General features: G+C 36.5%; 1 protein-coding gene across 1 annotated transcript in view; it reads left to right on the top strand.

The window, feature by feature from the left end:
• Positions 1-14122, top strand: part of TBC1D32 (TBC1 domain family member 32) — a 227184-nt gene that overhangs the window by 143659 nt on the left and 69403 nt on the right. The window contains exons 24-26 of the mRNA XM_055137151.1: positions 9801-9923; positions 10796-10904; positions 12134-12227. Coding sequence (XP_054993126.1) covers positions 9801-9923; positions 10796-10904; positions 12134-12227 — 326 coding nt within the window. The remainder of the gene's footprint in view (positions 1-9800; positions 9924-10795; positions 10905-12133; positions 12228-14122) is intronic.

Genomic DNA, 14122 nt, shown 5'->3' with positions numbered 1-14122 from the left:
GAGTTTTCCTGCCTGCACGGGAGAGCCTGGCAAACTCCCTGTGGTGTATTCATATGTCAAATACAGTAACAATGATGGGTCTCATTCTGCTGGCCCTGAAAGAGCCTCTAATGCAGCACAGTTGGGAAGGATGAATAAAGAGAGGCTGCTAAAATCTCAGGGCTAGGACTAATGGAGACGGTACTGGGCCCCCTTGAGCAAATCAAGGATCAATGGGATGATAGTGATAGTGATAGTGATAGAATATAAAAAGTAAGAACGTTTTTGCAGTTCATTGAAAAACTCTAGTATACTTGTATTTTTAAAAATATGCAGCTTGATATGCAATTTATTTAATTTATATGAAATAAATATTGCTATATTAATGTAATATAGGAGAGGTTTTTTGTTTTGTTTTTTGTTTTTTTCAGCTGTGCTCAAGGCTTCCTACCTGGCTGTGTGCTCAGGGACCTCTCCTGGCAGTGCTGGGGGGACCATATGGGGGTGCCGAGGATCGAACCTGGGTCTGCACGCCAAGTGCCAAGGCCTCACCCCCTGCATTCTCCCCAGTTCTTCTGAGTGTTCTTTCAACTGGGTCATTGCAGAGAAATCTCTTTGGGCTGGCCTCGCTGAGCTACGATGGTATTTGCAGTTTTCGGGGTTGGATGGAAGGTAGTAGAAGATGTGATCAGTGAGACTTGGTACGGATAGAGGTGGCAGAGTGAGTGTGTGGTTGGCAGGGGAACCACTTCCCACTCGTGTCTGATGCTTTCAGCCTGCCACGCATTTGGGAGTGATGGAGACCACTCTGTTCCCAGGGCCAGATCAATCACTGTGCCCTAATTTGAACACGTGTTTTCATCCTGGCATTAAGTATTAGAAACGGCATCAAAAAAAAAAAATCTGCCATTGAGCCACTTAACAACGGTTCCCAAGCGGTGTGCATGGCAGCCGGGAACCTTTCTAACTAGGCCACACGCATTGCCGGGATTTTGCTTGGAAACTGAGTTCCCAGATAGTATTAACCATAAACAAGTGCTTGGTCGGCTTAGTATGGCTCTTTAGAAGCAAAATGAGAGTCTGAGAGACAGACCGTGTGTTTCCTTTATCTCCTGAAAATTACCTATAGGAGAGGTTTTAAATTTTTTTTTGGTTTAGAATTGTACCAAATTAGTCTTAATGCCTTGCAGAAAGTCCTGCTTTTTAGAAATCTGGAATGACCCTGGTTAGTAATACCTTCTTTCTCCTGATTTTCTAAATATGCTTTGATTTTTTTCCCCTGAATATTTCTGTTTTAGTCATTAATACAAGTTCCTATGTTAAACCTAAGTCCTTAACCCCAAGGAATTTTATTTCAGCTTATTAAAATAAATAGGATTAAGTCATTTGGGATATCAAATTAGCATTTGATTTTTTTGATATGCCTTCTTAATCCCAAATTATACGTAACTGCTTTCCTTTATGATAAAAAGTAAAGCCGATTTTGTTTCATTATATTAGAGATAAGTTTAATAAGGCAAAAGTCATTAAAATAATTTTTGAGCTTATAAAATAAATATTTTAGGTTATCGTTAATCTGTCTAAGCAGTTTTTGAGCCTATAATAAATATTTTTGTTTTTAGTTAATCTGTTTAAACAAAACAGAAGAATCAAGTAAAGTTTAGGTTCTTTGTGGCTGAAGTTTCCTTCCCAGTCTGAAGTGAGTCTTGTCTGTATTTCTCTTTTGTTAGCAGAGCAACTTGGGAAGACATTAGTTAGTTCATGGTCTTGTGATAGTTTTCAAACACTGTTGTAAATTTATTTTCTGTTGAGTATGTGTTCAGAGTTTTAAAAAGCAAAGTAGCGTGTGAAAATTTTCAGACAAAAGAGTAAACCTTTGTTATTTTATTTTATTTTGTTTTACTTGACTGCCCCCAGCCCTGCACTGCAGAAACTGCAGTTTTGATCTCTTTGAATTGTTTTGGTATTTACATCCATGTTGTTTTGTTTATTTGTTTGTTTGTTTTAACCAGTGTTGTGTTACCTTTTAAAATTTTTTCCTTTAAATTTATTTTTTAAATGGAGCCAAATGGAGACAAAGCCACAACTGTTGATACAATTCTAGAGTTGAAATTGATTAGATAACAAAACTCTAATATTTGTCCATGAATTTTAGCTGCTTGACTTGCATCTCCTTGTAAACTTATTTGTGCATCTGTAGAGCATGGCCAGTGGATGAGTCAACATGGCAGCAGCTGTGGGAGGTGGGCGTGGCTGCGGGGGCTTCTGGAAATAGGGTGGGGGGATTACCTCCATGTTTTTAATCTGTATGCTACCATGTCTTGAAATTTACCTATGAGATTTTGGCATTTTGAAAAAAGTGGCAGTAAAGATACATAAATCAGGAACATTTTGCTTTAATTCAATTATTTCATTTTCTTTTGGGATAACTTCCAGACTCCAGCCTAGAGGCTATGACAGTGGATCTTAGTTAACCATCTAGGCCCCAGGGGTATGGTGTTACTTGTGTCCTGTATACTTGGGATTACCAGTACTTTGGGACCTTAAGTTCATACTTCTAATTGCTCTGGAATTCCAGGGATTTAGTATTCAGAGGAGCATGTGATGCCATGGTGAGTGAACTAGGGTCAGCTGCATGTAGGCATGTACTTTGGGTATTTTTGCTCCTGTACTGTCTGTCTCTCTGTCCCTTATTTGATTTTTATGTACCATTGCATTATATCATATGCGCATGATTTTTAAATCAACATCTGTATAAACTACCCCGTATTCACCACTAGAGTCTATTTCCCAAACTAGAATACTTAGATAACAAGAAGAACACAAAGTTACTACAAAATCTTAGTATCATGTTTGTGATTCTTGTGTATCACATTGTCAGAAGCTCCATATAACACCTGGTCATTGAACCTTTGACCAGCATCACATCTTCTAGTTTAAAGATTAAAGTGATTTTACTGACATCATTACATTACATTACATTACATTACATACAGATTATATCTGAGTTTCACATTTTTTTATCTAGCCTATGAATCACATATAGATATCAGTTACATGAAAAGTACTTCAGCATGGCACACCCAAATATGTTAGCTGTTACTTCCTTCCCAGAGAAGCTAAAATCATGCATTAAGTCACTTTCTTAGTGGTAAACGGTATGAATTTTCATAATGCATGATGCATATTACATGAGATCACATTGCCACTCAGAGACGTCACAGAGATAACCATGTTCTTGGGTCATATCAGCATTGTACTAAAGCATCTAGAATATAATATACCTCTGACTACTTAACATATCATAAGTAGAATGCTTTTTATAGGATGTAGAATGAGAGACAAACATGGCTTTTTGGGAAAAACTTTGATAAATAGTAAAATTAAATTATTATTCTTGTCAGATGAAAGAACATTGCTTTTGTGTTTATGTCAGCCAAAAAAGTAGTATCTTAGCAGTTGCAAGGGCTTTGTTAATCCACTCTTATAAAGAGAAACCTTGATTTATTTTGTTGCTTATAGTGAACTTCAGCAGAGAGAAACATGAGACATTTGGCACATTAAACAGGTTTTCTGGCGAATTTTGGAAATTTTCTTTACCAAGGTTGTACTTAGTATTTTAGAGGGGTTTGATATCAATAGTCAAAAATAACGGCTTTCTACTAATGTCAGAAGAAAATTCTGAGACTCTATCAATATTTCCTACTGATTCTTTATTCCTTTCTGAGGGATAACAAACACAGTTTATAAATTGTGACCATGCTAAGCAATGAATTCCAGCAGTGTGTTTGTTTCTTAAAAATGACAATGCACTACTCCAGTGGAAAGGAAAAAAATATAACGATAAGAGTTCTATAAAAATTAATTGTTTAGGGGTCTGGAAAGATAGAGGGTAAGGGACCTGCCTTGTATACGGGCAACCTGAGTTTGATCTCCAACACCCCATATGGTCCCCCACACACTGCTGGGAGTGATTCCTGAGCATTGCTTAGGTGTGGCTCAACAATAGCAAAAAATTATTTGTCTAGAGACTATATTATTACACAGTATGGGCTCTTTAGTAGGGATTGGGACTTAGACTATAGTGTCCAAGTTGAGGTGAGAAAACTGTTACTAGATGTCATTAATAAACCTGACTCGGATGAGTCCATGTAACTGGATTAATTTAGCTGAATATCAGCATGGTTATACAAAATGCTTCTCTAGAGTTCGTAAAGGCACCTGGGTACCACCTCCCTTTAAATCCTATTTTCCCTGTCTTCAGAAGCTTTGCTGTGGGCAAGCAATCTTGTCTTCGGTAAATATCCCCTTGAGTGCTATACTCTTTGGGCCAAGGAGCTATAAGACTGTAACTATAACGGTATATAAGCAATCTCTGCATATTGCTTATCATTGTACAAAATAAAAAATTAAAGAGCTTTTAAGGTCTTTGACTACCCTCTTTTGGTGTATATTTTTTGGTGTCTTTTAATATATAAATTTATGTAGCATGCATTATTTCCATTGATGTATAATATACTATTTAAAATACTCCATTTTTTATTATGTACATAGTGGTCATTTGAGTTGTTTCAATCCTGGGCTATTATTAAGAACTCTGTTACATGTAGAACATTAGTTATTTCTCTCTTTGAAGAAATATATAGTAATAAAAATTGTTGTAAAACAAGGATCTGAAAAAGCTTATTTCTGTACTTTCAATTCTGTTCTGTTGGGTTTTGGTTCATCCTTTCTTGTACAAATCCCACAGTTTAAATTAATATACCTTTGAAGTAAGTTTCAATAACTAGTAGAACTATCCCATCCATTTTGCTCTTTTCAAAAAATATATTCACTACTTTTCAGGGCCAGAGTGATAGAGTGATAGTACAATGGGTAAGGTGCTTGCCTTTCATGATGCTGATACAGGTTTGATCCCTGACACCTGATATGGTCCCCAAGCTCACTAGGAATGACCCCTGATCTCAGAGCCAGGAGTAAGGTCTCAGGAGCACTGGCTGTGTATCAGAAGCAAGCAAACAAAAACTGTATGTACCAAACCATACACAGCAAAATTCTTGACTAGTCTTAGGATTTTTTTTCATATAAATTTTATGATTAGTTTGGCACACAAAATAGCCCTAGGATTTTAGTTTTCACTGGATTTGAATTTATAAATCACCTGTGAACTGACAGGAATTTTCTTATGTGTAAATATGGTCTTTATTTCAACCTAATTTAAATGATCCTTAATTATTTTTATTAAAATGTTACTTTTTCCACTGATATAAAGTTTTGTGAATTTAATATGTATGTCCTTATATTGTGTCCCTTAGTACAGACGAGTGTTTGGCTGTGTCTCATAGTGATTAGGAACATGTGCTCTGGAATCTCATTGTTAGAGGACTATTTGGCAAGATTCCTATCTTGACATTCATATAGTTTCTCCTGTGTGAAACGGGATGCTGGGGACCGACCAGGGATGGCAACGTGCAAGTCAACTGCTCTACCCACTGTAATCCTGGACCCCTGAACTGGGAATTTTAAAAAGTTTATTTACTGAATGATTGTAAATGACCAAGATCAGAGTTATTCATGATTGGCTTTCAGTCATACAATATTTGAGCACGAATCCCTTCACCACTGTTCCCTTTCATCCATTGTTGTCCTCACTACCCATCTGTGCTCTGGCCTGCTTCTATGGCAGACACTTTTAATACTGTCTATCGTTTTAGACACTGATTTATTTGCATTATTGTTCCTGAGAAGGTATCATGCATATCATCTTACCTCCTTTCAGCACAGGACGGGGAATTTTGAACATGTGTGTTCACTGTAGATCATAGTCACTAAAACAGAAACAGACACTTAGTAGGTATTCAATCAATATTTCTTAAGGTAAATTAAATTTTATTTCAAGAAGAACTGGTTTCCAAATAAACAGTTCTAACTTCTAACAATGAACATTTCATTTTCTTTCAGATAGAATATTCTTTTATTTTTCATCTTTTTTTGTGCATTGGCTTAAACTTCTGGAGTAATAGTAATGTGCATGTTTGCCTTCCTTGTGTCCTTAGTGGGAGTGTTTTTCCTGTTTCTGCTTTTAGCTCTTACATTGAGATAAATTTGTTTTTTAAATGAAATTATAGTAGTAGGCTTTCTTTAATTTATTTACAACCTTATGGAGGAACTGGTAATAGAGAATTCAGTTTTGAATGAAACAGCTTTTAAACATCTGTTATGATGAATATATGTTCTATTCTACTACATATTCATATCATGAGTTACATCATGAGATATTCTACTATTAAACTATCCCTTACTTCCTGGAATAAACTTAACTTGACCACAGTGTGCTGTTCTTTAATTTACTATGGAATCCAGATTGCTTAGCTTTACATTATTCTTAGTACTTATAAGATCTTAAAAGCCTTACATCATTTAAAAAGGTTTCTGTTTACTCATTTTCTAATGAGGGGAATTTGGTCCAAGTAAGCATTTACTTTCCAAATTTACTTAGTTCTCATGTGGATTGTCTCATTTTCTATCTAAATCCTCAAATCTTTCTTTCAAATCTTAAACTAGAGGATGTTGAGTTTTTTTTTATTTTCTGCTTACAGATTTAGAATATTAAAATGAAATCTCCCTAAATATTCATAACTTACAGCTTTATGTATCTTAATTGATAGCAACTTCATTCTTTCTTTTTTCCACAGAACATCTAGAGTCTTTCTTTCTTTCTTTCTTTCTTTCTTTCTTTCTTTCTTTCTTTCTTTCTTTCTTTCTTTCTTTCTTTCTTTCTTTCTTTCTTTCTTTCTTTCTCTCTTTCTTTCTCTCTCTCTCTCTCTCCCTCCCTCCCTCCCTCCCTCCCTCCCTCCCTCCCTCCCTCCCTCCCTCCCTCCTCTTTCTTTCTTTCTTTCTTTCTTTCTTTCTTTCTTTCTTTCTTTCTTTCTTTCTTTCTTTCTTTCTTTCTTTCTTTCTTTCTTTCTTCCTTCCTTCCTTCCTTCCTTCCTTCCTTCCTTCCTTCCTTCCTTCCTTCCTTCCTTCCTTCCTTCTTTCTTTCTTTCTTTCTTTCTTTCTTTCTTTCTTTCTTTCTTTCTTTCTTTCTTTCTTTCTTTCTTCAATGCTTTCAGGTTTAAGTCTTAGTTATACAATGCTGAAACAACCATCCCTTCACCAGTGTACATATTCCACCACCAAAAAAACCCCAGTATACCTCCCATTCCTCCCCTTCCACCTGTGTAATTGATAAATTTCACTTTACTTTTTCTTTCCTTTGATTACATTCAATATTTCAACAAAAAACTCACTATTATTATTAGAAGTTCCCCACTAGAAACAGACCTGCTGTGCAGAGATATGAGGTTGCGTGGCCACTATCGTGCAGTTTTGGATTTCTGTATTTTAGCAACTAAGTCCAGGGAAATTTCTTCCAGAAGTTGGATCATTGCAAGCTTGTATCTCTCATTAGTGTTCCTCATAATATGGCGGTCTCCACACCCTTCCCCTCCAGCAAGTAAAAGGCGAGAGAGAAAAACCTTTCCCTCCAGGGCAGGCATGGGGCTGCAGCTTAGTTCTCAGTCTGGAGACATTCTGCAAGGAGCTGCTGGTACCAAAAGGAGTATACCTGCCAGCAGCTGCTGCATTCTAAGATTGGTTTCTGTGCCTCTGGGATAGTGGACGCTCGGGGGTGGCGGAGCCATTCCTGAGCATATATTTTGTATATCAGTAAGCAGCTTCGCGGTTTGGTGGTGTCCCAGTCCTGCAAACCAGAGCCGTGTTAGTAGAAGCTCAGTGTCACTGGGGCTCCATCTGGAGAAGGCGTGCTGGCTGTAGCTTCTCCGTCTGGCACCCTGGTGTTGTTGGCCTGGTCTGGGGTCCGGAGCAATCTCCAGCTGGTGGTGCCCGCCGGAGCGGCCCGAATTCTTCAATGCTGTTTGTGGCAAGATGGCACCGAGGGCGGGTCGAGGGCATGACTTCCGGAGGCCAGGTCGAATTGGGAACTGGGCTGGCACCACCCATTCCAGTGCCCCCTGTGGTTTGGAGGTGTCCCAGTCCCGCAAACCGGAGCCGTGTTAGTAGAAGCTCAGTGTCGCGCAAACCGGAGCCGTGTTACTAGAAGCTCTGTGTCGCTGGGGCTCCATCTGGAGAAGGCGCATTCTTGACATATCTTTTTGATCCACTTATCAGTCTGTCAAGAAATTCGGTGTGCTCTTGATATAATTATAAATTGCTTTATATATCTGTGTTTTCTTTTGTTTGTATATTGTCACTTTACTTGAAAACTAAAGAGTTACATGGCAATAGAATACTATGCAACAGTAGAAAAGATGAGGTTATGCAACTTGCTGATATGTGGATGGACCTGGAGATTATCATGCTAAGTGAAGAGAGTTAGAGCATCTTGGGCAGAAACAGAATGACCTCACTCATATGGAATATAAAGAAACAGAGTAGGGAAATAACTAAAGCCCAAAGTCACCTAAATGAAGAGCAGGAGAATTGGTCCTTAGTAGGAAGTTTGCCAGTGGGCTAGGGGATATGAGATAAGTTAGGGAAGGGTCTAACTATGATAATGGTAAAAGGAAGTGGTCACTCTGGACCAGAACTAGGAAAAGTGACTTAATACTCTTATCAGTAACAGTTTTGCAAACCAGAGTACCTGATAGGAGGAGGAAAAAAAGAGAATAAAAAAAAACTGTCTACCAAAGAGGCAGGCCAGGGAATAGTAGGGAACCTGGGAATAGAAACTGAAATTTCTCTTTATTAGCATCTCCTCCCTACCCTTCCCCTCCCCTTCCCATGATCTTTTTAAATAACGTTCTTATCATAGGATGTATAAAGTATATTGAGTTGCAAAATGAATATTTTGTGTACCTATCACTCATCTTTATCAGTTGCTAGCATTTTCCTGTTTGTTTGCTTAGAAAAATTCTATATATTTATTCCCCTTTTATTCCTGCTATTTTTTGGCTAAAGAAAAAAAAGTAATGTGTAGACTTCTCCAAATTCTGATTTTTTTTGCGATGTGTCATTTTTTTAAATTCTATTTCTCTGATTCTTTAATTTCCTTTAAATTGATAGCTATCTAGGCTTGAGCAGTTTTAGGTTCAGTTTTCTCTGCAAGAGTATTTCATAATGCACCATATGTTAGCTTTTATCACAGCTTGATTTAACACTTATAAAGTTGGTCATTGAAATTTCTCCTTATTAGCATCTCCTGAATTGTTAGCCAAATCATTCTACCATTCCTTCTCTATTTAATTGCTGAATAAAACTTGGTGGCAATTTGCAGGCGCTTTTTTGACTGCTAATGTTCCTTAATTTTTTAAGTGATAACTCAGTAGAAAATTTAGTGTTAATCTCTATTTTAAAAATCAAGATTTCAAACTGTTTGTGATCTCTAAATAATGTTTTAATGAAACATTATGAATTTAATTGCTATTTAAAATGGTTAAAATATATATCTTAAATAACTATATTCTTGTTCTTATAAAATTTGTACTGTTATATGTGTTTTTTATGTCTTTTATACTTGAGACTCCCAGAATAAATTTTAAATTTTCAAGGTATATCTATATGTATATATATACACTGAACTACAGGGTTACAACAGTTACTAAGCTCTCATGTTTGAGTTTCAGTCATACAATGATCAAACACCCATCACTCCACCAGTGCACATTCTCCACCACCAGGTGTACCCACCCACCCTATCCAATCCACACCCTTCATCCATGGCAAACAGGTTCCCCCATACTCTCTACTTTTGGGCATTATGGTTTATAATACAGATACTTCAGGATATATTTTATTAAACCTTTTTGTTCTTCTTTACATAGGTTGTTAAGTGTGATCTGCTGTAATCTTGACTCACTTCTCCTATTGGAGGTTCAGTATCAAGTATCTGAAATGCTACTAAATGCTCAAGAAGAAAATATGATAGAGACCTCTGAGAACCACAGGTAAAAAAGGACAAAACCTTTTGAGGCACAATAACACAAATAGACTTCCTTGAAGGTGCTCCGTTGACATATTTTTATATGTTTTTAAAAAAATCTTTCTCCACTATCTGATGTCAGTAGATGTAAATAGCAAAATAGTACAATTAAAAAAAAAATAAGAGTATAAAAGTCAAAGGCCTTCATTTAAAACAAACTATCAATGTTTTTAAAGAGGGCTTATAAGTAATTGTTTTCTAAGTTATTTTATTCTTATTTTGTTGTTAATATTTTGTTAAGACCTAACTTTTTGATGGTACCATGAGGTCACATTACTTTTAAATTCCTGCTGCATTAGTTCTATGAGACACTGGATAGACTTTGATTTTGTGTGCCCTGTGGTATTACTCTTTACTCCACCTCCTTAATTTTGTTAGTTTGAAATCATAAATTCTGATTGTTGCAAAGTGAGGTTATGATAATACGTTGGTGTTTTTCTACTTACATAACAACTTTTGTTACTCAGTTTGTATGCACTTATTGAATACATATTGAATTGCTGGCATTATGCTTGCATCTCTAAATTTTTTTGCTTTTACTTTATGGAGTGAGGGGGGCATATCTAGCAGTGTTTAGGGATTTACTTCCGGCTCTGAGCTCAGAGATCACTTTTGGCAGTGTTTGGAGATTGAGTCTAGATTGACCACATTCACGGCTAGCACGGATTTTTTTAATATGTGCCTCCATGCTGACGGGGCCTTAAAATATTGTATTAATAGTTATAGGAAGTTTGGGATGTCAGAAGTTTTGATCTCATCCATCATATATTAGTTACATCTTCATTAATTCTTTGTCCTGTAGAAAACATGACTAAAATTTGATTATTTATTTTTCAGGGATTTTATAATTGATGGACTATCAATAGAGAGAAATCACATTCTTGTTAGACTTAATCTTATTGGTGGGCCTATGGAACGAATTTTGCCTCCAAGGATACTAGAAAAGGTGAGTTTCTGAAAGTGGGATGGCGGGGAATGATTTTCTGACATAGCTTGAAGCAAGTCAGCCAGCTGACTTGACAACTATCAAATGTCCTCATCACAAAAGTTAAGCTTGTGGCTAGAAATAAATATCACAACAAAGCTTTTAATGCAACTGAACATTTACGCATGTATAGTATTCGTGGAATGAGGTTATGAGTATTAGTTTCTGTTGCTCAGGTAGGCGCCCTTTGCATATTTTATGGTTCATTTTTGGTATCTCTTTAGTATTTTAATGACTTTTTCTTTAATGACACTGAATTGATTTTTGATTGAGTTTCTGTGATATACAATACTGTCAGTCTGTCCATGATGGTTTCCTCTGCACATAATTCCAACACTGCACCCCCCCACCAGTGTGCTCACCTCCTTCACCAAAGGACCCCAGCACCTCTCCCTCCCACTATTTCTCCCTCCTTTCCTTCTAACTTATCTGTATAATCAGTTATCTTGTTGGATTACCTTTGGCCCTCTGTTTCTACCTTGCTGTGTATCTATAAGTCCAACAAATGAGAGAATAATGCATAATTTTTATTAGTTGAACTATGTTTTCTTTGTATATAATTGATAGTATTGGATGCTTTTCTTCGGTACTCAGAGTTTGACTTCTTGAAGGCTTGGAGGGTTTTTTTTTTTGGTCATTATTAAATATCTTTTTATTTTGTCTCTCAGGGAAAGATGAAACAGAAATAATGGATTTATAAGAGAAGCAATTTTTTAGTAACGGGGGAAATAACAGGTTTTCTTTTTTTCTTTTTGGGTTCACACCCAGCGATGCACAGGCATTACTCCTGGCTCTGCACTCAGGAATCATTCCTGGAGGTGCTGGGGGATCATATGGGATGCTGGGAATCGAACTCGGGTCAGCTGCGTGCAAGGCAAACGCCCTACCCGCTGTACTATTGCTCCAGCCCCGGAAATAAGTTTTTTTTTTAACTACAATTTTTATTTCATGAAAAAATACTAAAAGCATTTTAGTAATAGTTGCCAGAACAGGTTACAATATATTTTGCCCTTGCTTTTATTACATTTCATTTTGCTTATTACCTATTTGAGTATTTATAATATCAACTAACTTTTGTAAACTTCAAAAATTTATGAAACCGAGGCCTGTTTAAGTTCGTGATATTTCAGAAAGCCTAAAATTCAATATCATGGAAACTAGCTTCTTAAATTAAAAGTCCTCTTTTTTAGGGTGATGATCCATATCCTTGGCCAATATTTTCATCGTGTCCTTTACCAAATTGCTATTTGTCCAAAGGAACAAGAAATGCTGAACTCAAACAAGGTAAAATATTTCCCATCGAATCTCATGTCATTTCAATGCTTTTCTTATAATTTGCAAAAATAAAGTACTACAAAGGAACATTAATACTGTTTTTCATTTAGACTGTGCATGGCCACATTTATGCGTATCTCTGTGATTTTAATTGTTTGTTTCTTACTAAATATTTGTAGTATAATGCTAATCTCATCCTAAATATTTTTGTTTGTTTAACCCAAAAGTTGAGTTTTTAAAGGCCAGAGAGATAGTACAGTGGGATAGATCACTTGCCTTGGACATTAGTTTGATCCCTCACACAACAATAGACCCTTAAGTGTCACCAGGAATGATCAGAGTGAGAAATAAATCCTGGATAGCACTGAGTGTGCCGCCATAACCAAGAGCATATAAAAGTAAATTAAAAAATTTTTAAATGAGTTTTGATTCGTTGTATTAGTTGCGATACAATTAAAGTAAATAAAACATTTCAAATGATTTTTAATTTGTTGTATCATATCAAAGGCTTCTAAAATCTCAGGTCTAGGATGAATGGAGACATTACTGAGACCGTTCAAGAAAATTGATGATCAATGGGATGATGATGATGATGATGTATCATAAATGTGTAGAGTTTCATTCATGAGTAATATCTTGGAGAAGGTCTCCCACACAGCGTTAAGGGAGTTTGGGAACTTATTGGGTCAGATTCTTTGGTATGTGGGCCTTGTAATGCAGCAGTGCTCAGGCTAGCAATGCTGGGGGCTACAAGGACCATTCTTGCATTGTTCAGGGCCTCCAAAACTATACTTGGAAATACTGGATCAAGGAGGCGATGTGGTACGTGGGTTTGGACCTGATCCTGGTGTAAACCAAGTATGTGCTCTGACCATTGGACTATCTCCCCAACTGAGCAGTTGTATTTTTTCTTTTATTTGTGCATACATTAATGTTTGTGCTAAAAATTTGGAATGTAAACATACAAACTATGTAGTTTTTTTTTGGTTTTTTGCTTCTGTGCCTAAGGCTTCCTACAGGCTCTGTGCTCAGAGTCACTTCTGATGGTGCTCGGGGGACTATATGCGGTTCTGGGGATGGACCTTAAATTGATGGCATGAAATGCAAGAGCCTTACCTGCTGTACTATCTTTCGGGCTCCTACAGATAAAATTGTTTAAGTGCAAGATTAATCTTGGAAGAGGTTATGAACTTTTAGATAATACATTCAAGCACAGAGATAATTAAAAGGTAGGATTGTACAATAGGAGCTAACTGAATAAATTTGCAACCTGCTGTTTAGCTCATAACAAGGACCTTCTTCCCTAGAGAATTGTTTTAGTGGGCCTTGAAGTGTAAATCTCTAATTCCTGCATAATCAAGGAGTATTTTTGCCATGTCAAACCATGGATCAAGCTAGGGTCATCTCCTGCAAGGCAAATATCGTGATCTCTGTACTGCTTCTCCAAGTCACTTCTTTAGTTTTTTTTTTTTTTTCCCAATGCTCCTGCCATAGTTGATCATTTTTCTTCAAAATAATTGAACAAAAAATTGTCTTACTTTAAACTGAACAAGGCAGATGGCTTTAACAAAATCAAGATAGAATGGTCGAAAAATATTTGTGTCAAATTACAGATCCTGAGAATTATTATTGTTCATGTTTTTTAAAAGAAAATTAAAGATTTTATTCCTGCTCTCCTCTTGTAAATGATTTATAGAAGGGGTAGTTCTAGCTTCACTACCTAACAGAGGATAACTATAGAATGGTTATTAACCTTAGTGGGTCAATAGTGCCACTATGCAGACACAAAATTTGTCTTCAAGTCTATTTAGACCCTTTTCTTAATTGTCCAGTGCTCCTAAGACATTATATTCTCATTTTTGTTAAGTAAAAATAGGTAAATTGGGCACTGATAATCCAGGAGT

This window comes from Sorex araneus, chromosome 4 (assembly GCF_027595985.1).
Source record: "Sorex araneus isolate mSorAra2 chromosome 4, mSorAra2.pri, whole genome shotgun sequence".
Lineage (NCBI taxonomy): Eukaryota > Metazoa > Chordata > Mammalia > Eulipotyphla > Soricidae > Sorex > Sorex araneus.
Note: the sequence above shows the minus strand (reverse complement) of the source record. Positions and strands in the feature narration are given on the sequence as shown.